This window comes from Eschscholzia californica, unplaced genomic scaffold, assembly GCF_041429995.1.
Source record: "Eschscholzia californica isolate CP2 unplaced genomic scaffold, dmEscCali1.0.p SCAF_3, whole genome shotgun sequence".
Taxonomy (NCBI): domain Eukaryota; kingdom Viridiplantae; phylum Streptophyta; class Magnoliopsida; order Ranunculales; family Papaveraceae; genus Eschscholzia; species Eschscholzia californica.
Genome location: NW_028238420.1, coordinates 44,553,196 through 44,574,707, shown reverse-complemented (window position 1 = coordinate 44,574,707; position 21,512 = coordinate 44,553,196). Strand labels below are relative to the sequence as shown.

The window sequence follows — 21,512 nt, the reverse complement described above, 5'->3', positions numbered from 1 at the left end:
GGTAGCACCATAATCCATCACCACTGGTAGGGGAGTAAGAGATACTATACATCTCAGCCATATATAAAACTATCCAACTTACGAATAATCACCATCAACTACATTCTAATCAAAGCAAAACCACCTAGAGATACTCCTCCACCAATTTTAAGTATCCTGGCCGTCTAAATTTGAACCGGAACGGAAATAACTTTCAACCTAGGATATTTTATCGTACTCCCAACGTTTAAAATCAAATTAACACAAAAATTTCAACCACCGAAAAAACAAACCTTCTTCTTCTTCTCTTTTTTACGGCTTCGAAAAATCAGATTTTCTCACTTTCAGCTCCTCCTGATTTGTTCTTTATTCAACCTGTAAATCAAATCTATCTCTCTCTCTCTAAGCTTTCTCTCTCTAGAAATTTACCCTTTCATGCAATTAGGTTTTCTCTCTCTCTAGGGTTCTATTTCAAGATAAGATCAAGAAGATGATCGTTAGAACTTACGGTCGTCGGAAAAGTTGTTTAACTAGAAGCTACTCAGATTCTAGCTTTAATGGAGACGCTGATGATACATTCAGTTTCAGAGATTCTCTCTCTCAAGAAAGTTCTCAAGAAGTATACAACAACGTTGGGTTTTCTTCTCAAGATTCAGCTCCTTGGACTTTCGATTCAGACAATTTCGGTTCAAATTCGTCTCAAAATTCTTTATCTTTTCTTCCACCAAGAGTTCCTTTGATTGATTCATCTTCACAAGAGAACGGAAGTTTTCGAAAGAGTAAGAAATCGAAGAAAAACCCTATACGAGAATTTAAAGAAATTGGGAAATTTAAATCTTCGATTTCAGAAGGGGTTATTAGGTCAAATTCTGTATTGGCTACTTCGACTCTAATGGAGGCACAAGAATTTGGGGAAATGATGGAGCATGTGGATGAGGTGAATTTTGCTTTGGATGGGCTTAAAAAAGGGCAACCATCTCGAATCCGTCGAGCTAGTTTATTAGCTCTTTTATCAATTTGTGCTACTCAAGAGCAACGTCGGCTTCTTAGAACTCAAGGGTAAGTGAAGATTCAAAATCTTGTTTTTATTTGGTTTGTTAATTATAAGAATTCATTAGTTTGAGGAATTAGCAAACTTAAATGACCATTAAAAGGGCTTAATTACTACCATATGGGTACTGTTTATTGGAGCCAGGGAAGGAACTTGGTAGGATCTCCTAACAGAACTTATCAGTTAAACAAAAAATTGAAACTTAAGATCCTTAGATGAATCAATAATCTACCCTCATATATTTTTTGGATGTAGAACCACATGGGTTTTTTTTGGGAGCTTGAGTAGGAAGATTAGTATTGCTAAGGCTAAGAATTCTATTATTGAGGAAAACCAATTTTCTACTCTTCAATCCATATTTTGTTCTGGGATGAAGCGTCATCATTATGTACTCGAGACACTGGGGTTTTATCTTGTAATTCTTGGTGAAGTTGTCTGCTTTTTTAGTTTTGTAACCATACCTAGAGGCCGACTCGAGACATCGAAGTACCGCATAGAAGATGTTGTGATGTTATATTTTTGATCACTGCATGTTTCCCATTTTTTCACTTTCTAGGTCAATTTTTTCTTATTTATCTGTAGTTATATTCATGACTTATAAAATGTCATTGTTCAGGATGGCGAAGACCATAATTGACGCTATTCTAGGTCTCAGCTTTGATGATGCTCCTAGTAATCTTGCTGCTGTAGCTCTTCTCTACATTTTAGCAAGTGACGTAAGTAGTTGAATTATCTGTGAACTTCTTTTACCAACATGCGCTATGAAGTGAAATGGTGTGGCTTCCATTCTAAATTGATCCACAAACTCGTGCAAAATAGTTTATAGTCATTTTACGGAGTGACTTCTGTTAGAAAGCTAACACGCGTGGCATTGTAGTATGGAGGACCATATTGACGAAGACTATATATTTGTGCCTTTTTTGTTCTACCTGATAAAGAAGGCAATGCAAAATGAAAAAAATGGAGTTAAGCATGATTGAGTCTGGCAACTTGCAGCTTTAGCATGACTTATAACATGCATCACACTCTCTCTGTGACTATTTTTATGGTTGCACTAAGATTGTAATATTTGGATAATGAACTATCGTTCTACTGTTCTTAACTTTCAGGGTGAGGATGATAACCTTCTGGATTCACCTCTTTGTATCCACTTTCTTCTCAACCTTTTGAGTCCATCAGTGCCGGTTAGTACTGAAGAAAAAGCGCCAACTATTGGGTCTAAGCTTCTAACATTGCATAGGAAGCCCAACATCTTGAGAGATACAACGACAAAGGTAGATGCTAGCTCCACTGCCGTAACGTCAAAAGTACAAGATATTCTTGTAAGTTGTAATGAGATAGAGGCAAGTAACGGCGATGATGGTGGAATTGGAAGGCCAGAGTTGAGCCCTAAATGGATAGCATTACTAACTATGGAGAAAGCATGCTTAACTACTGTTTCTCTTGAAGGTAGGGGTTGTCCTTTTCCTTATTTTCAGCTGTTGGAAGTAGGTTGACTTATTTATGTGGTTCTACTTTATTCATTAAGAAAATCATCTCCAAGTAATACCTTTTGAAAGAGAAATAAGATTAACATCAGGTATTGGTATTTTGTGATACTACTCTGTTACTCTTTTTAGTATTCACACTATCTGTAAGCTCCCAAGTTTGCAAAATGAGAATGATCAGAAATTCCTCCACTGGTGTTTCTTTTTCTGTAGAAGGTTTACCCACAGTTGTGGACAAACTTCTGCCGAACAAATTATACACCTTGTTCTCGACAGAAACTATATGCTTTAGTTGTCTGTTGCATTCCACAGGTTGTAATTCTTTCCCCTCAATGTTGATTTATCTTCATTTTTTCTTTGCTGTTATGTTTGTTCAGACACAAGTGGTACAGTTAGAAGAGTTGGAGGAAACTTCAAGGAAAGGTTACGAGAACTTGGAGGACTTGATGCTGTGTTTAATGTAGCTCGGAATTGTCATTCCATTATGCAGGTGTGGCCCTGATTTTATAAATTCGCGTTCCTTAAGTTATGTGATGATAAACTAGCTGGAATGATGGTCCGCCATTATTGCTGAGTGACGACACTGAAACTTTGAGTCTTACAAATAGGTGGACTAATTCTTTCCCCTTTTAACTCACACACATAGAGGAAATTTTCGTTAGTTTCACCTGCTGAGGTTGTTGAAGGCTTGAAGCCTTAACAAGACGAGTTTGCGCCAAATTAGTATGTTTTATGAATCTCAAAAGCCTGCCTTTTACCAGAGAAGTCTGATTCCAATGAATTATGATTTTGGTTGTATTCACTCATTTAGTAGTCAGACTCCCGACTAATTTGAACTTGCCTATAGGCAGAGCCCTGGCAGAATCTGGTGAGGTAGGCTCAGAGAAAGATGAGTAAAAAAGAAGAATCTTAAGCATACATATATAGAAAATGTGTAAATGAGTCCAAGTCTCTTCCAAGTGACTTCCCTGGAATGGAGGAGCTCCCAGCACTGGACTTCAACTGATTCCCAAACCCGACTACGTAGTTCATCATATCTGATGGAGGTTAAGATAAAACTTTGATTCTTTGACATGCCAGTCAGTGCGATTACGATGATTATAGTTTATCTATTAATTTCACAATAAGTATATTAGCAAGATTGTACATTTCCATTAAGCTATTTTTTATTTTTTTTGGAATCGATTAAGCTATTACCTCCATACATATTTCTTCATGTTTTGTTATTCCACCTAATAATTTAAGGCATTATCTTGATATTTCTTGGATGGCAATCTGGTTGGAATAGATTGCCTTATTTTATCATGTCATCCATTTGACCGTGTGAAAAGTTGTTATCCCTTTTATAACACACCAGTCCTGATAAAAAAATTGATTTTCTGCTCCAAGTGTTGGTCTCTTAGTAGGTAATTCTCATACAATCAGATGTTTGCAGGGATGGTCACAAAAGAGCTTTCCTTCTACAGGGGAGTTTAAAGATAATTCGGCGTTACAAACTGTTGTACTTCTTCTTAAATGTTTGAAGATTATGGAGAATGCCACGTTTCTAAGTACCGATAATCAGGTACAAGTTAAATGTGCTTTTGTGTTGCTTCTAATTCTACCATTCTCAAAATGTGATGTCTTAACTTAAATTTCAACTCTTAATAGAGCCACTTACTCGCGATGACTGGGAAATTTGACTCAAAGTTATCTCCCATATCCTTCATGAACCTCATGATAGGTGTCATCAGAATTCTTTCAGGTAACAAAACATTGCAGTACTTAGCTCTAGTAGTTTCTGGTTTGATTCCTAACATTCACTGTATCCCATGGACCACTTCCAATTTCAGATGTAGTCTGGTTCGGGATTCTAATAGTTGCTAACTTTTCTTGTAGGTTTTTCTTTGCCCCATAGTTCGAATATTTGTAGATATGGTAAATCTCATGGAAATGGCCATGATTCTGAGCTAGTGAAGGAAGATTTAAAGGGTAATTTTTGTGAACTTCTTTTTCTTTTACTTCCCCACTCAAGACCCAACACCTTTTATTTTATTTATCATCTGATTACCCATCAGTTATCTGATCTGATTTCATAATATCCATCGGATAACTTGATCCTACTTTCGTTTATATCATCTCCCGAGTCATTCATAACATAAAAAACTGGGTTCTTTATCAATTTGCAGTGGATGGGGATGGGATTTTATCTAGCAGCTCTTCTGGAAGGTGTTGTAGCATGGATAAAGCCTCCCAAACAAGCAGTTATAAAGTATCTCAGGAACTCCAGGGATTTTTTACTTCTCAATCGGTGTATTCTGTTTCTAGTTCTCAAACTACGTCAGGTTCATGTAATAAAACCACAAGGATCTCAAATGGTGGTCTAGGCATAAAAATTAACAGTCTGAAGATGAATGGTGGATTGAGTAAGAAGCCCAGCCTTACTGAAACCATCGAATGCATAAATCTAGATGACAGCCAAGATCCATTTGCATTTGATGAAGATGAGGCTGCACCTTCAAAGTGGGATGTGGTATCAACGAAAAAAGTACGTAGAACGAAAAATAGCAAGGTAACAGTTAGGAAACTTGAAGATCAGTGTGAACCACTGATAATTAGCAGCCAGAGTGCATCGAGCAAGGAGGAAATATGTTATTCATCAGAGATCATGGATTCACAAGAAGTTGAAGAAGAGAAACCCACCATTCTGACGGACTGTCTTCTCACTGCTGTTAAGGTATCTCTCATTGTGTGGTGGATTAGATCTTTAAGCAGTTCAGACTTTGGGTGTAGAGCTCTCCTTGTTCAACCTTGTCATAATATGCTACATGTCATATGCCTACTTCAGTTGTGTCATTAATTTTGATGGATCAGTACCTACACTCTTCCCTTTAGTCTAGTCGTGGGTGGTTAATGTTCAAGACCCATTTGAGAGATGGCCATTTACTACTGAGGTTCTCGTACTCATGTTTTCTAGGAGGGCCACATAACCCTGTTTCTAAACTAACTTTTGCCCTTCTTGGCAGGTTTTAATGAACTTAACAAATGACAATCCTGTAGGATGTCAGCAGATTGCTGCATGTGGAGGGTTGGAGACTTTGTCTAGTTTGATAGTTGGCCACTTCCCATCATTTAGTTCATACATATATTCAAGCAAACAAACAGAGCACACTATCTTTTCGCCTTCCTGCACTCCTGAAGGACCCGAACTGGAACTTTCAAATGAAAAGCATTTGAACGATCAAGAGTTAGACTTCCTTGTTGCTATTCTGGGTTTGCTTGTGAACTTGGTGGAGAAGGATAGCAGAAACAGGTTATGTGTTTTTTTCTTGCACTACTTTCTACCTAATGAGCATATGAATTAGCTTAAATAATTTCTGTTTGCATATCTAGTATTGTAGTGGTAAATTGATATGTACTCTATGTGGGAATATCTTGATGTACTGGCTCCCATGCTGCCAATGTGCTGAAAGAGGAAAGTTGTAGCAAGGATATACCTTAATACCTACGTGTGCGACATTTTCCGAAGTGTTAGGAAGTCTGCACCCTCTATTGAGAGGTTGAACTGTGTGATGTCCGTCATTCCTGACTAAACAGCATAGTTGAAGTTGATTATTCAGATTTGGTTTCAACCTGATTGTTACTTTGTTCACTGTGGATTTCTGACCCCATCCTCAAATGTAGTTTATATTATCAGCGACTCTGAATTTCGTTTATCTGTAACGTTTCATACTATTTTTACGTACAACTCTTCTCCTAACATTCATAGAGTTCTATGCAGATCACGTCTAGCAGCTGCCAGTGTCACGTTACCTACTCAGAGAAAATCGGAAGAGAAGGAAACTCGCATAGATGTGGTTTCATTGCTTTGCTCCATCTTTTTGGCCAACCAAGGAGCTGGTGAGGCAGCTGAAGATGGAAAGTTACTGTCATCGGTATGTGACTTGACTTTCATATGCAAAATTACTATGATTTCTCTCGCGTTGATTTCTTGAAATTGCTTCCATAAAGAACCGTTTCAGTGTCATAAAAAAATTGGTAAATTCTGTATTTGAAGATGTATTGGGTGTGAGATCCTTCAACCCTGCCCTATACAGCAAAATTTTGTGCTAGGAAATTGAAAACAGCTCCTGAATAACATTTGATTTTCTGAAACTAATTCCATAAGGGATATGATTGTGAATTCCATTTTAAAATTCGCTAATTTTGTGGGTTCTTGTAGAATGAGGAAGCTGCTTTGCTGCAAGGAGAGCATGAAGCTGAGAAGATGATCATCGAAGCTTATGCAGCTTTACTTCTTGCATTCCTTTCGACTGAAACGTGAGTTTCTTTCTTTTCCCTTCCCTTCTATTTTCTTCTGTGACTTTTCCCGTGAACCGTATAACTCAAGATTGTATCTGCTGCTTCAGGCATGTACGTGAAGCTATTACCAGCTGCCTTCCAGATCACAATTTAGGGATTCTTGTTCCTGTATTGGAGAGATTTGTGGTAAGTAATGCCTCCCACTCGTTTCTTCCTTTGAGTAAGTATAGAGCATAAAACCCACAGATGATTTCTTATAGACTCTTTCGTTTCTCATTCAATTCTAACATCCCAGTCATTGCAACCTAAAAAAGACCTCATTCATTAGTTAGAGATAACCTTCTCTCTTATCGTGCTTATTCCTTAGAAATGAGATATTGACCACATCCTGCCAGCTGATAATATCGAAGTATCAAACTCTCCTACTTATTCATCGATGAATTAAAAAAAGTTGAAGAACGAAGTAATCTAATTAACAACTAAATTACTTGACTTATGAGCCAATCCATGTAATCATTCTCGTATATGGACTGCGAATGATAGTGTTATTTTGGCTATTGCGATGAACTTTTCGTGCTTTTCTTTTTTCAGGCGTTCCATTTGTCTTTAAACATGATTTCAGCGGAAACCCATACTGCAGTAAGTGAAGTAATCGAATCTTGCAGAAGGAGCTGATAATTGATCATCGCCGGCAAGTCATTGAAGAGTTAATTATATTTGTTAGTCAGATTTCTCTTCTGTATTAGCAGATAGCTTTTCATTACTAGAACAATACCTTGAATTGGAATATGCAGACAAGCTTGTAATCTTCAGTCTGATATTTTTTCTCCTTTTCTTGTTTTTGGATTTTTTTACATTATTCTTCCAATACTCGTTTCGCCATCTCGGTGTATAATGTGTTTGTACACCCGCCAGATGGATCGTTGTATACTACAAAATATATCAGAATTCAAAAATATCAGGTGTCTGTTTTCTTTTTCTTGTAAGTTCAAAATGTTAGACATGTGCTTAATCTCTACTAACTAAACATTTTCTATGATCTTGTGGATAGACAGACTCCATATTCCTAATAAAATTTTCTTAACAGAAAAGAGAGCATACAACGAGAGTACCACAATCACTTCAGAGTTCTAAAAATAAAAAATCGTGCCCTGTGAAAATGCTATTGAGGCTTGACTGGTGGCCAAGTCCAAACTGCTTTTGGCGTGTGGGAATGAAACAAGGCACTCTTAACTTTACTCTTCATTTACACCACTACGACCATTTCCGACTACCACCACTTCATCTACACCACTACGACCACTTCCGACTACCACCACTCCATTTACACCACTACGACCACTTCCGACTACCACCACTTCATTTACACCACTCCGACCACTTTCGACTACCACCACTTCATTTGCACCACTTCCGACTACCACTATTTTCTCTTTGTCCTCACTCGCTATTCAATGTGAAAAGAAAATTCCTTATCACCACAACAGTAAGAGGAGAGAGAAGAGGAAAAAGAGAGGAAAACGACATAAAGTGAGAAGAATAACAGTAAGTGATAAAGACAACGATGGTTGAAGGCCCCCTTTTCGTATAGTTGATTTGCTGTTTGGACTCCCATGTTTTACAAATGAAGAGAAACCTCACCACAGAGACAGACTTCTCTCCTCCACCTTGTGGTTGTATACTTGTAAGTCTTGTATCCAAGACGAGTGTGTTTTGAGTCAACAAACGGGCTCAATTGGTCAATTGTACTTCTTTAATCTAACGGTTAAGATTGTAAAACTTGGATCTTATGACTGCAGTTAGAGCCGCAGGATTATAGAGTTCTGATTGGCTCGGTATATGAGCGGTACGAGTAGAACATTTCTTTTTTAAGGGTTTTCTTTTTTCGCACGAATCAATTCTCTCTAATGGCGGTATCTCTTCTTCTTATGTTCTCTTTTCTGATTTTCTCTCTCTAGGTTTTGTTTTCTAGATTTGTGCCATTGATACCTGTTAGCCTATTCTGTTGAAGTTGAAAGTAACAATGGCGGCTACTTCAGAGTCTGAATCTTTACCACCACCCACTTCTTCAAACCCAGAAACTCCAGAGAAACCTCCAGTTCAGCCACTTAGATTACCCACAGTTGAGGAAGTTCGTGGTCAAGATATCTGGAATAATTGTGCTGTTCGTAGTGTTGTTAGCGGCGTAATGGGTACTCTCTCTCTCTCTCTCTCTAGGTTTCAATTCATAAAAGTTTGATCTTTGCTTCAGTTTGTTGATTTCATATGCTTTATGATCGATTTCAAGTTGTGGGTTTTGTTTAGTATGTATAAAGGTGTTAACTTTCTGAATGTTGGGATTGTAATTTGCAATTTTTATTCAATGTTGTAGGAGGTGGATTAGGGTTGATGATGGGGTTGTTACTTGGGGCATTAGATAATCCTTTAATGCAAGATGAAATGAGTGCTAAACAACAATTTATTCATACGGCTAAGCAGATGGGTAGGAGGAGTTATACTTCTGCCAAAACTTTTGCAGTTATGGGTGTGATTTTTTCAGCTGCTGAATGCATTGTCGAGAAGGTATATTAACATAAGATTAAATTGATTGCATAGTAATTAACCTTAGTCGAAACTTTAGTTTAGTTCATGATTAGAAGAAGAGTCTTAAAGAACTACGTATTACACAATCTATGAACCGGAGTTGTATTTAAGAACTCATGGTGTTCAATTATTGTGGTACTGTTAAATGAACACAATGTCTTTGAAAGCAATGAGAATTGCTTCTGAAAATGACCGAAGTAATCACGTTTTGGGGGATATTATTCTTATCTATGGATCATAAACCAAATAGGACCTTATATTTATATTTGTTCGTTCTATGTGTTTATCCCCTCAATAAACGGTTTGAGATTGTGCAGGCGCGGGCAAAGCATGACACCACAAATACTGCTGTGGCGGGATGTGTTACTGGAGGCGGATTGTCAATAAGGGGTAAGTCATATTGTTATTCGTTATATTGAGAAACAGTATTACTTGAGGCAAGTAGATAGGATCTTGATCATCAACCTCAGAATCGCATTCTAGTTTCTACCTGAGAAATAAGAGTAGGGGATAGGAAGGTTTCTAGTCCATTCTAGACTGAGAAAAATAACAAAGTTTGTTCTGTTGATCTTTCTTTATCTTTTCTTCGGTGGGTTTGTTTTACTTGGTTTGTGTTATATTACTTCCAAGTTTTAGTAGTTTTACACGGATACTTATCTTTTCCTGAAATCACATTGTTTGAACCCAAAACCAAGGATGAATTTCGTCAGCGTAGTGAAGTTTTATTACCTCTTGTATGGTCATTTTTATCTGCACATTTGGCAAGCCATCAAAATACATTTTAAGATAGACAAGGCCTAATAACCGAAAAAGTATAAATGTGATAGCTATGTAATCAATATTAGGGAACACACGCCAAGCTCCTTGTTGCCTTTGTGGATGTGATTGTGATTTGTGAATAGCTTTGTTGTATAAGGTTGATTGTTGGTACACTTGCTCTTTAGCCAAGAAACCAGAGGACAAACAAGAAACCTGTTCTTATATTCATGGAGAAACCTCTAAGGCTCTTATAGGTCTTTTTTATTTTTTGTTTTCAAGATGCGTACTGAAGAGCAATGTTTTGAAATACGTTTTTACACCTCAAGGAGGTGTGGTCTCACAAGGCGAGGCGGCACCTCAGGCGTACGCCTCGTTGAGTAGAAGGCGTAAACTATTTGTTTCTTTACTTCTGTTACGTTATATAATCTGTCGCCTGTTTACTCAATCAAGTTTCCGTTTTTCAGTAGCTAAGAATATACTAATAGTTTTGATATTTACCCTTTTCAGCTGGTCCACAAGCTGCGTGCATGGGTTGTGCAGGTTTTGCAACATTCTCTGTCCTGATTGAGAAATTCTTAGACAGGCATGATTGATTTAAATTAGATGCATGTTTCATTTTTGTACACCCTTTTAATATGTATTTTGAGTTTCGAATTAGAGAGAATTGAGTTCAATTTAAAGAATGATAATAAGTTCAACAATTCAATAGCAGAAGGAGAAAGAACCTCCCAAGAATTTTGTTATATGATGACGTACATAATTTTTGTTCGATTATTACTCGGAGTCTTGGACAATTGATTCAAAGGCCACATTAATTTCAAATCTCTTAGTCAAACTTCCTCCCATTTCAAGCACATGTTTATACTTTTGCATTCCTTTCATTGGATTATGGCATTGATTTTGTTACTACTTTGTAATCACATAACATTCACGAACAAATTGGAACGCTCGTAACTGCATGACTCGACGATCTTCAAACCAGGCAAACTACTTCTATTGGGAGTTTAGAAGTGTGAGGGTATCATGGAGAGTGCTTCACTTCTTTAGCTAGCATTTGTCCTCAGAGAGGCCAAGACCACCCCAGGCACCCATATCAGACCTAAAAAAAGAAAGTCTCATACCTATCCAAGTTAAAAATAAATGTGAGGTGAGATTGTTGGAATAGTCAGATCTTGGATTGTCATTAAATGAAGCCTTTTCAGGTTCTGGAGGGATGTGTGATAACCCATATCCTCTGAAATCAGGAGCAATTGTTTCGAATCCTGCCTTTGCTACAGCTACCATCTGATACCTCCATGAACACCAAATTTTGGAAACCCTACCTTTTCTACAGCAATTGCTTGAAATCAGGAGCATCGCGGCCCGTCCCAGTCGGCTTTTGTCAAACCCTAGGTTTTCTACTGATCCGAAGACTAGGCCGTCATGCTCAAATCAAAGCCCCATGCCGTCTTAAAAGGGACTAGGCCGTCATGCTCAAATGAAAGCCCCATGCCGTCTTAAAAGGGGCGGCCCGGACAGATAAGCAACATTGCAACAATACTCTCTTGCAACCATGAAAAATTCACAGACAAACCAAATAACTGAATCATATCTTCAAACTTTTGGCAAGTGAGCCATAGTTTTGCATTTTCATCTGAAAATTATTTAAAATGTGCATAATTGCATAAATAAAAAGATTAATTTAGATATGGTTCTTGAGGAACTCGATAATGAGTTGATTCACTTGCTCAGGGAATTGCTCCTGAACAAAATGGGTTCCTTCAGGCAAGAATATGATCTCTAAATCAGGAACAAACTCTTTCACCTTTCCGCTTCTTGTATAGTCCTCTATTATTGGAAATTTGAGAACATAATCCTTCTCACCCATTATAAGCAATGCAGGAACTTCAACTTTCAGATTTGTCACACTAATTTGTTCACCGATTGACCTACAAAAATGTAATCCTCATTTCAGCATCCATGGAAGTTCCACAGAAGCAATATAAGTAGCTATATTGTGTGATAGTCCCACATAACTCACGATTCTGGAACCTGGGCTACAGGTTTACGCTCAAGCTTATTGACGAGGCCTTCTGGCTGGTCTCCTAGACTCCGCCAAGAACAAAACCCTGTACCTGTGGGCTTGGACCAAGGTGTCTAAAGCGGGGACAATGTCGATAACTACTAAGGCTTGGGGCGTCATAATCGAAGTTTAAAACATTTTGCAGAATCACAATCGAAGTTTACCTGTATGGGACTTGCAGTGGGGTTTGAAATCTGGATTTTTCATATAGAGAAGCATAGACAGAGAGATCTTCTTCGGTAAACCAGGGTGGTAAAGGATGAGATTGGTCAACCAAGTCCATGATCTCCTTTCCCTCTTCTGCTATTGGGATTTCGCTACGAGAAAAGAGAAGGTAAATGTTTCTTATTACATTCTTAACTTCTAGACGCCCGAAATCTGCTTCAGCTCTTCCTGGTTCCTACAACAAAAGCAAGAGAAACAAAATAATTTTCTTATAATCCCTCATTTCCCAACTATATGATACCAAATCTAGGCACCACCCAGGTCCACTGAGCCATTTCCACATGGTTCAAGGTTTTCCGTTGGCCTAGACCAAGCCAGGCTTCGATACCTAACCAATCTAGGCGCCAAACCTGGCCTAGCCGATATATAAGACAGTCTTGTGTCATAACCTAGGTCTAGAAGCTCTTTCTAAGCAATGCGCGACTGAGATGAAACTTCCGTTTCTCACTAGCACGAGATGTGTTTTAAACACGCAAGTACAATCTCACTCATATATCGAACTAGATTCGCCTGTCAGATACTAATTGGCAAGTAAAATCGCGAAGGCTAGATTGGCTTTACTAGTATCATACTACCAGTGTCCGCACTACTCTTTCGAGTTGAAAATAAACTTGATAAATCACTAAATTACCTGCCACCTCGAAATGTAGAAGCCTTCAGGGAGGTCAAAACTAAATCTGACTGAACTAACTGGAAGATAAGGAACGCCCAATGTCACAACTCCAATCACTCTCTCTGGGTGTAAAATTGCAAACTGGTAAGTTGGCGTTGCTCCAAAATCTTTCCCAACTATAAATGCCTGCTCTCATGATGCAAAATTTCAAGTATATAGATTAATCCCACAGTTCTATAGCATTCACAGAGAATGAGAACCAATGTTGTCATATGGGCCGGCTCGGCCGACTTGCCATACGGACGGGCCAGGCTGGTCCATGACCAAGGACGGGTCCAGACTGGCCTGTCCCCGGATGGGCCCGTATATACAGTTCACTGACCGGTGTGCGTGGGACGTAACCCATCATAGGACACATCTAAACGGACCGGCCTGGTCCGGCCCGACACTATGGATGAAAGCTGAAAGAACAGTAAACTACAGACCTTGGCGATGGACAAGGAATCAAAGATGGATAAGAGATCTTGGATTAGGTCACTAAATGAAGCTTTTTCAGGTTGAGGAGGGATATCTGATAACCCATATCCTCTAAAATCAGGAGCAATAGCTCTAAATCCTGCCTTTGCTACAGCTACCATCTGATACCTCCATGAATACCATATCTCTGGAAACCCATGTAAGAAAACCACTACTCTATCTCCTGCAACCACGAAAAAATGTACAGGCTTTCAAGCAGAAAAGAGAGCAAACAGAAGAAAACTTTGAATAGCCGTGGAAGGTTGAGGGTTGTTGAGTGAGATCACCTGTTCCAATTTCAGCTATGTGAAGCTTGAGGCCTCTTGTGTCAACATACTTGTGTTGTATTTGTTCCATTAAAGTTGCAGAGAGAATCAGGAAGAGAAAGGAGAGAAGAATTGTTGAAATTACACAATTACTGTATTTATTCCTATTTTGTTCTTATATTAGTATACTTCCAATAAAACTAGTTATTGCCAACCACTAGTAGCCCAGTTGTTCAGTGTATATACTCTGAAAATGCAGAGGTCCCAGGTTTGATCCCATGGAAGTAAAAGCTTATCACATCGCCTCGATGTATCAATGCCTTATAAGGACTAACTTAGATCGTAGTCGATTTCTCAAAAATAAAAAATAAAACTAGTTATTGGCTGTTTTTTTATGTGGTTGTCATTATCCTGCAGTTACTTATACTAGATGGCCTTTGGTACTATTTTAACTTTCAGCTACTGATTTTGTCTGCTTTAGAACTTCCAATTTACCGGCCTTTAGATCTTACAATATATCTATACTAGATTTAAGACTTGCTTCGGTTCTTATATCTTCCGTTTCAGATTGTAAAATGAGTGGTACCGAAATCTATAATCACTTCATTGATTCTATTTTTTACTTTATATGATAATAGATTTTAAAGAAATCTTGTAATTAAAGATGAAGCTATCTATTGTCTTGAATCTACTTTTTACCCTATATGATAATAGATTTCAAAGAAATCCTGTAATGAAAGATGAGAATATCTATTGCCGATTGTGAATGGGTTTTCCTAACATGTGCTCTGACATTGTTTTATTTGACTTTGATGGAAATTTAATATCAATGAAAACTTGGAATTTGTCTTTTATCGGGACGGCGTGGCCAGCACAGTAGACAGACCAAGTCAATCTAGGACCTCTAGGTTATATTTTGGGCCCGTGCGGGGCTTGATTTTGAGCCGGGACAATGGATGGGTTGATTAGGTCAAGATATGAAGCCTTTTCAGGTTCTGGAGGGATATCTGATAATTCATATCCTCTGAAATCAACAGCAATTGCTTCAAATCCTACTTTTGCCTTTTGCCACACCTACCATCTGATACCTCTATGAATACAATATCTCTAGGAATCCTGCCTTTGCTACATCAATTGCTTGAAATTAGGAGTAGACTGGCCCGGCCCGACAGCTTTTGTCCAACCGGGCTTTCTGCCGGTCTGGGCCATACTAGCCCACCGGGCTCAAATCAAAGCCCAGACTTGGACTGGGATATAACCCGGGATGGCAAGGCTGGGACAGGCCGTTTTAAAACGGGTTGGCCTGGACCTATAAGCAACACTACTAATGTAACCATGAAAAATTCACAAACAAACCAAATAATCGAACCATAACTTCAAACTTTCAGCAAGTGAGACATACTTTTCGCATTTTTGTGTGAAGAATATTTGAAAATGTACTTAATTGCATAAACACAGAGTTTGATTTAGATATGGTTCTTGAGGAACTTGATAATGAGTTGATTCACTTGCTCAGGGAATTGCTCCTGAACAAAATGGGTTCCTTCAGGCAAGAATATGATCTCTAAATCAGGAACAAACTCTTTTACCTTTTCGCTTCTTATATAATCTTCTATTCTTGGAAATTTGATAAAATAATCCTTCTCACCCATTATAAGCAATGCAGGAACCCCAACTTTTGGATTCGTCACACTAATTTCTTCACCGATTGACCTGCAAAAAAGTAATCCTCATTTCAGCATTCACGAAAGTTTCTCAGGAGCAAGATGAGTAGCTACATTTGTGTGATAGTCCCACATAACTCGTGATTTCGGAGCCTGGGCTATAGGTGTACGCTCAAGCTTACCGACGAGGCCTTTTGGGTGGGCTCGTGGAGACTTCGCCAAGAACAAAACCCCGTACCTGTGGGCTTGGACCTAGGTGTCTAAAGCGGGGAGCCGGGGACAATATCGATAACTCCTAAGGCTTGGGGCGTCATAATCGAAGTTTGAAACATTTTGCAGAGTCACAACCGAAGTTTACCTGTATGGGACTTGCAGTGGGGTTTGAAATCCGGATTTTTCATATAGAGAAGCATAGACAGAGAGATCTTCTTCGGTAAACCAGGGTGGTAAAGGATGAGATTGGTCAACCAAGTCCATGATCTCCTTTCCTTCTTCTGCTATTGGGATTTCGCTACGAGAAAAGAGAATGTAAATGTTTCTTATTACATTCTTAACTTCTAGGCGTCCGAAATCTGCTTCAGCTCTTCCTAGTTCCTACAACAAAAGCAAGAGAAACAAAAGAATTCTCTTATAATCCCTCATTGCCCAAGTACAATGAGTTCATACCAACTATATATATCCTAAATCTAGGCACCACACAGGTTCACTGGGCTATTTCCACATGGTTCAAGGTTTTCCGTTGGCCTAGACCAACCCAGGCTTCTGCTCCTAACCAATCTAGGCGTCAAACCCAGCCTAGCCGATATATAAGACAGTCTTGTGTCATAACCTAGGTCTAGAAGCACTCCCTAAGCAATGTGCGACTAAGATGAAACTTCCGTTTCTCACTAGCACGAGACGTGTTTTAAACACTTAAGTACAATCTCACTCATATATCGAACTAGATTCACCTGTCGAATACTAATTGGCAAGTAAGATCGCGAAGGCTAGATCGGTTCTACTACTGTCATACGACCAGTGTCGGCACTACTCTTTCGAGTTGAAAATAAACTTGATAAATCACTAAATTACCTGCCACCTCGAAATGTAGAAGCCTTCGGGGAGGTCAGAACTAAATCTGACTGAACTAACTGGAAGATAAGGAACACCCAATGTCACAACTCCAATCACTCTCTCTGGGTGTAAAATTGCAAACTGATAAGCTGGTTTTGCTCCAAAATCTTTCCCAACTATAAATGCCTGCTCTCATAATGCAAAATTTCTAAGTATATAGAATAATCCTACTTTTATAGCATCAAAAAGAAGGAGAACAAGTGTTGATATGGGTCGGCTCGGTCGACCTGCCATTCGGACGGGCCAGGTTGGTCCGTGACCCAGGATGGGCCCAGTCTGGCCTGTCCTCCGCTGGGCCGGTATATTTAACCAGACCAGTCGACCTCGCCTGTAACCTACCACATGACACATTGAACCGGGCCGACTTTGTCTGGCCGGAAGGACTCCACCCATGAGAACTGAAAAGAACAGTAAATTACAGACCTTGGAGATGGACAAGGAATCAAAGATGGATACGAGATCTTGAATTAGGTCACTGAATGAAGCTTTTTCAGGTTGAGGGGGGATATCTGATAACCCATATCCTCTAAAATCAGGAGCAATAGCTCTAAATCCTGCCTTTGCTACAGCTACCATCTGATACCTCCATGAATACCATATCTCTGGAAACCCATGTAAGAAAACCACCACTCTATCTCCTGCAACCATGAAAAAATTTACAGGCTTTCAAACAGAAAAGAGAGCAAACAGAAGAAAACTTTGAATAGCCATGGAAGGTTGAGGGTTGTTGAGTGAGATCACCTGTTCCAATTTCAGCTATGTGAAGCTTGAGGCCCCTTGTGTCAACATACTTGTGTTGTATTTCTTCCATTGAAGTTGCAGAGAGAATCAGGAAGGCAGGACGGGAAAGGAGAGAAGAATTGTTGAAATTACACAATTATTTATTTGGGTGTGAGAGGATTTATGATGGGACTGGAATCTACTTATCTAAAAAAGATGCTAAAAATAAATTTTATTCCTATTTTGTTCTTATATTAGTATACTTCCAATAATCATTTATTGGCTGTTTTTCAATTTTGGTTGTCATTATCCTGCAGGTACTTAAAACGCTCTATACTACATAAGGGTTGGTACTCCTTTAACTTTCGGGCTGCTAGTGATTTTGTCTGCTTCAGAACTTTCAAACTACCCGACTTTAGATCTTCGAACATATCTAAACTAGATTCTAAAATGAGTGGGATCGAAATCTAAAATCACTTCATTGATCTACTTTGTTCTCTATTTGGTATTTGATTCCAAAGAAATCTTGTAGTTAAAGATGAAGCTATCCATTGTCTTGATTCTGCTTTTTACACTATGTGGTATTAGATTTCAAAGAAATCTTGTAATTAAAGAAGAAGATATCTATTGCCTATTAGGAATGAGTTTTCCTAACATGTCCTTTGACATTAGTTTATGTAACTTCAATGGAAATTTAATCCGAACGAAAACTTCGAATTCGCCTTTTATCGGGCCGACCTGCCAGCACGGTAGACAAACCAGGTCAGTCTAGGTTATATTTCGGTCCTGAGCTGGACTTGATTTTGAGTCGGGGAAATGGGTTGGCTTGACCTTGGACTATTCCAATTTGATTTGATCATATTTAGAACAATGACATTTTCTTTAAGATGACATTGATCAAAACTGAGTTTTTGGAAGAGCCAAGAGTTCTATCAATTTCAAACATAATGCTACTTACTCATTATATGCCGAGAACAACAAATTTCAGCAACCACTTCTTTTTTTCAGGATTATATATTTTGTGTTTACAATGACTTCTTTTACCTAGTTACCCTCTAAACTTTAGTGATCACCAATATCAGATCAAAAACTGTTTCTGCTCCGGTCGTGCTAATAATCGTGTCATATAATTTAAGAACTGATTCAACCCTGTCCAATGAATCCCAACCCAGAAGAACCATTCACTCTTTCTGCACTAAATGCTCAATATCCCCAAGTTCAACTTCACTTGTTGGCCATTCTTCATGTCCTTTTTCGAACAACAAAACAATTTGCTCAAGAGATTTTCCTTTTGTTTCAGGAACAAACCTATAAACAAAAGCAATCGAAAGAGCTGAGATCAAAGAGAAAATGAAGAAAGTTCCAGCGACAGTAATGGCCCGTGAAACAGAAAGGAACGACATCGCTATAAGGCCACTACAAACTCGGTTCCCTACTGCACCAAGTGCCGCTGCTTGAGCTCGAACTCTAAGAGGGAAGATTTCCGATGTCAAGACCCAACAAACTGGCCCAATCCCGACCGAGAAAAATGCTACATTTCCACATACTAACAAAATCGCTAACCCAATCCCAACTTGTCCATGTCCTAATACTGAAAGAACGAACGCCAATCCAAATAAACAGATAGTCATTCCGATCGTGCTAACATATAACAATGGCTTCCTTCCAACTTTATCGATAAGTAAAATCGCTACTAAGATGAAAACTGTTTTAGTAAATCCGACAGAAACAGTTGCAGCAAGAAGCTTCGTTTTATCTTTAATTCCAGCGTCTTTGAATATCGTTGGACTATAATAAACTGTTGCATCTATACCTGTAATTTGTTGAAAACATTGGATTCCAAATCCAGTTATAAGCATTCTTCGAAGCGCAGGAGAGGGGTTTAAGAGTTCACGCCAAACTGGTTTCTCATCGACCTTTTCTGAGTCGGTTTTGTTCATTCCAGCTGCTTCAAGAATTTCTGCAAGTCTTTCTTCAACTTCGGATGCATTTTCATTCGTTTTCAATAGTACATTTCTTGCTTCTTCGACTCGGTTTTGAAGTACTAACCATCTTGGAGATTCGGGTATGACAAAAAGAGCAAACCCGATAAAGACTGAGGGGAGAATACCCACTCCAAGCATTATTCTCCATCCTGTATGTATGGAAAACCCCGAAAAAGCATAGTTTGAGATATACCCAAGAAGGATTCCTATATTTATGAATATTTCGGGGAAAGAAGTGAGAGATCCTCGAGCAATTGTGGGTGAAATTTCAGCGATATAAACAGGAGCAACCATTACTCCAAATCCAATTCCTACTCCAGCTAGAATTCTACCGATCATTAAGACTTTGAAAGTTGGAGCAAATGTCATTACTAAAGCACCAGCTTGAAAGATTATTGCAGCTAAACCCATTGTCCATTTTCTACCAATAGCGTCCGATGTTCTTCCACCACCCAAACTACCAAGAAGTGAGAGAATACTAAGAATCCCAACCAAAACTTCTTGTTGTACCTCGGTTATCTCGAGATCTTCTTGAATGAATATAATAGCTCCACTCATTACTCCAACATCTGCAAATTGGGTATAGACTAATATTAGACAAAATATATTCCTTCATATATGAAGTTATGAACTATAAACATTTTTGGTATAAATGTAACTTTCTAAGCATTCGCAGGTATCGATATTGTCCCCGCTTTTAACACTCAGACCCAAGTCCATCGGTACGGGATCTTGTTCCTGGCGAAGGCTCCACAAGCCGACCCAAAAGGCCTCGATACTTACTAAGTTTGAGCGTGCAACTTATAGCTCAGGCTCCGGACACTCCCTCAAGGGATGTGGGGCTAGGACAATAAATCTATGGTTTCACCCCCCGATTGGTTATAAAGCAATTTAGAGAAAGATGGGTAAGTTTTCTTATCATGAACTTATTACCTAAAGTTTATGATTCTCAACTTGATTCCCTAAGGTTCAATAATGGAAGTTCAATGAAAATAACAGATCACAACTAAAATGAAATAAATGGGTTGTCCTGATATAATGGTATAGTAAAGTTAGCTAATTTCAAATTAAGATTGAGTCAAGAAAACAATTAGTAAACCTTTATTTTCAGATTTGGAACAATTGGTTTTCTAACAAGCAAATTCAATCTATAGTTGACCAAGATCTCTTTTTGAGAACAGTTTCTATCTGATATAGATGAATCATAATATGGGTATTCCCCAAAAACAACACATCCAATGATCAATTTGAATCTAGAGACAGAGAGAGAGAGGGTACCATAGCCAAGAAGAACAGAGTTCAGAGAAGCAAAAACAGCACAAGCAAACACATATTTCCTAGTATCACGACTTCGATGAAGCTGTCGGCGATGAAGAGAAGCTTCATCTTCATATTCTTTAACCTCCATATCCATCCTCTGGTACTTATTAAACTTCTCAGGCAATTCATCTCCATTCCCATTTTCTTGTAAACCCACTAACCCCATCTCTTAACAAACAACAAAGATCAAACTGTTTCTGGGTTTTGTTCTCTTCTTATGAGATTTTCAAACCAGAAAAACATAAGTCAAAACAAACCCAAGTTTCCAGATCTGAAGGAAGATGAATGAAAGAAAGAAATTAGTGAAGAAAAAAGTAGTTCAAAAAACCATCTAGATGAAGTTTGATTGTGGGTCCCTTTGATGTTCTTCTGAAATCTGATTTGGGTAATTAGGAAGTAACCTCGTTTCTTCCAAAGTCAGTAGAGATCTGGAAGCTCTCCATGATAGCTATAGCTTGATTGTCTGAGAGAAAAAGGTTTCAATCTTTAAAGATAGTAAAATCAGTTTCTAGTTTTGTAAGTGCAACTTGGTGGGTTTTTTTAAAGTTTAGTTTTAAATGTGAAGTTGGGTTTAGGACCGTTTGATTAGTTTAGATTGATGGTTGTAGTTTGTTGACTAAGGAAGTCAACAATTATGTGGAAGCACTTCTTTGACCTATCAAAAGTCATTGCCAAATAGGTTATAAGAACAGGAATAATTTGTTAGGTTAATTCTAATTTGACCCCCAATTTGTGACCGAATGAAAAATATAACTCTTAAAGATAATTGTGTTACATTTTTTTTGTGAAACCACATGTATGTTATAGGCAGTCGCTCGTTGTTGACGACGAGTTTTCGACCCGTATAGAGAAAATTGAACAAATAGAATCACTTCTGAGACAAATAAT

General features: G+C 38.4%; 5 protein-coding genes across 5 annotated transcripts; 2 read left to right on the top strand and 3 right to left on the bottom strand.

The window, feature by feature from the left end:
- Nucleotides 1–75: 75 nt before the first annotated feature.
- LOC147550727 (wings apart-like protein 2) lies at nt 76–7,754 on the top strand. The gene is made up of 13 exons (XM_086665035.1): nt 76–1,038; nt 1,647–1,746; nt 2,140–2,479; nt 2,895–3,007; nt 3,953–4,081; nt 4,168–4,261; nt 4,396–4,488; nt 4,686–5,233; nt 5,523–5,809; nt 6,278–6,431; nt 6,719–6,816; nt 6,906–6,984; nt 7,390–7,754. Exons 1-13 carry the CDS (start codon nt 470–472, stop codon nt 7,471–7,473), a joined length of 2,688 nt encoding a protein of 895 aa, XP_086521161.1. The 5' UTR covers nt 76–469; the 3' UTR covers nt 7,474–7,754.
- Nucleotides 7,755–8,668: 914 nt separating this feature from the next.
- LOC147550726 (mitochondrial import inner membrane translocase subunit TIM22-4-like) lies at nt 8,669–10,883 on the top strand. The gene is made up of 4 exons (XM_086667563.1): nt 8,669–8,990; nt 9,170–9,360; nt 9,699–9,771; nt 10,648–10,883. The coding sequence occupies exons 1-4, from the start codon at nt 8,822–8,824 to the stop codon at nt 10,731–10,733; spliced, it is 519 nt and encodes a 172-aa protein (XP_086523689.1). The 5' UTR covers nt 8,669–8,821; the 3' UTR covers nt 10,734–10,883.
- Nucleotides 10,884–11,700: 817 nt separating this feature from the next.
- On the bottom strand, nt 11,701–14,119 carry LOC147550725 (epoxide hydrolase 2-like). Its single transcript, XM_086667562.1, has 5 exons — nt 13,844–14,119; nt 13,526–13,740; nt 13,059–13,226; nt 12,367–12,602; nt 11,701–12,068 (listed from the first exon to the last, which is right to left on the bottom strand). The coding sequence occupies exons 1-5, from the start codon at nt 13,911–13,913 to the stop codon at nt 11,822–11,824; spliced, it is 936 nt and encodes a 311-aa protein (XP_086523688.1). The 5' UTR covers nt 13,914–14,119; the 3' UTR covers nt 11,701–11,821.
- A 1,063-nt stretch (nt 14,120–15,182) lies between these two features.
- Nucleotides 15,183–18,143, bottom strand: LOC147550724 (epoxide hydrolase 2-like). The gene is made up of 5 exons (XM_086667560.1): nt 17,341–18,143; nt 17,023–17,237; nt 16,558–16,725; nt 15,845–16,080; nt 15,183–15,535 (listed from the first exon to the last, which is right to left on the bottom strand). Exons 1-5 carry the CDS (start codon nt 17,408–17,410, stop codon nt 15,289–15,291), a joined length of 936 nt encoding a protein of 311 aa, XP_086523686.1. The 5' UTR covers nt 17,411–18,143; the 3' UTR covers nt 15,183–15,288.
- Nucleotides 18,144–18,227: 84 nt separating this feature from the next.
- LOC147550723 (putative polyol transporter 4) lies at nt 18,228–21,185 on the bottom strand. Its single transcript, XM_086667559.1, has 2 exons — nt 20,583–21,185; nt 18,228–19,873 (listed from the first exon to the last, which is right to left on the bottom strand). Exons 1-2 carry the CDS (start codon nt 20,788–20,790, stop codon nt 18,501–18,503), a joined length of 1,581 nt encoding a protein of 526 aa, XP_086523685.1. The 5' UTR covers nt 20,791–21,185; the 3' UTR covers nt 18,228–18,500.
- Nucleotides 21,186–21,512: the final 327 nt, after the last annotated feature.

What these genes read in the sequence shown, in the direction of transcription:
- LOC147550725 (XM_086667562.1), bottom strand. Translation starts at nt 13,913, where the DNA reads ATGGAACAAATACAACACAAGTATGTTGACACAAGAGGCCTCAAGCTT. An exon ending in TCTACATTTCGAGGTGGCAG is followed by an intron (nt 12,603 to 13,058) that starts GTAATTTAGTGA and finishes CTTTTGTTGTAG; the next exon opens with GAACCAGGAAGAGCTGAAGC. An exon ending in CCACTGCAAGTCCCATACAG is followed by an intron (nt 12,069 to 12,366) that starts GTAAACTTCGAT and finishes ACATTTTTGTAG; the next exon opens with GTCAATCGGTGAACAAATTA.
- LOC147550724 (XM_086667560.1), bottom strand. Translation starts at nt 17,410, where the DNA reads ATGGAAGAAATACAACACAAGTATGTTGACACAAGGGGCCTCAAGCTT. An exon ending in ATTCCTTGTCCATCTCCAAG is followed by an intron (nt 16,726 to 17,022) that starts GTCTGTAATTTA and finishes TTATGAGAGCAG; the next exon opens with GCATTTATAGTTGGGAAAGA. An exon ending in TCTACATTTCGAGGTGGCAG is followed by an intron (nt 16,081 to 16,557) that starts GTAATTTAGTGA and finishes CTTTTGTTGTAG; the next exon opens with GAACTAGGAAGAGCTGAAGC.
- LOC147550723 (XM_086667559.1), bottom strand. Translation starts at nt 20,790, where the DNA reads ATGGGGTTAGTGGGTTTACAAGAAAATGGGAATGGAGATGAATTGCCT. An exon ending in CTCTGTTCTTCTTGGCTATG is followed by an intron (nt 19,874 to 20,582) that starts GTACCCTCTCTC and finishes CCCAATTTGCAG; the next exon opens with ATGTTGGAGTAATGAGTGGA.
- LOC147550726 (XM_086667563.1), top strand. Translation starts at nt 8,822, where the DNA reads ATGGCGGCTACTTCAGAGTCTGAATCTTTACCACCACCCACTTCTTCA. An exon ending in TGTTGTTAGCGGCGTAATGG is followed by an intron (nt 8,991 to 9,169) that starts GTACTCTCTCTC and finishes TCAATGTTGTAG; the next exon opens with GAGGTGGATTAGGGTTGATG. An exon ending in AGGCGGATTGTCAATAAGGG is followed by an intron (nt 9,772 to 10,647) that starts GTAAGTCATATT and finishes TACCCTTTTCAG; the next exon opens with CTGGTCCACAAGCTGCGTGC.
- LOC147550727 (XM_086665035.1), top strand. Translation starts at nt 470, where the DNA reads ATGATCGTTAGAACTTACGGTCGTCGGAAAAGTTGTTTAACTAGAAGC. An exon ending in CGGCTTCTTAGAACTCAAGG is followed by an intron (nt 1,039 to 1,646) that starts GTAAGTGAAGAT and finishes GTCATTGTTCAG; the next exon opens with GATGGCGAAGACCATAATTG. An exon ending in TTCTAAGTACCGATAATCAG is followed by an intron (nt 4,082 to 4,167) that starts GTACAAGTTAAA and finishes AACTCTTAATAG; the next exon opens with AGCCACTTACTCGCGATGAC.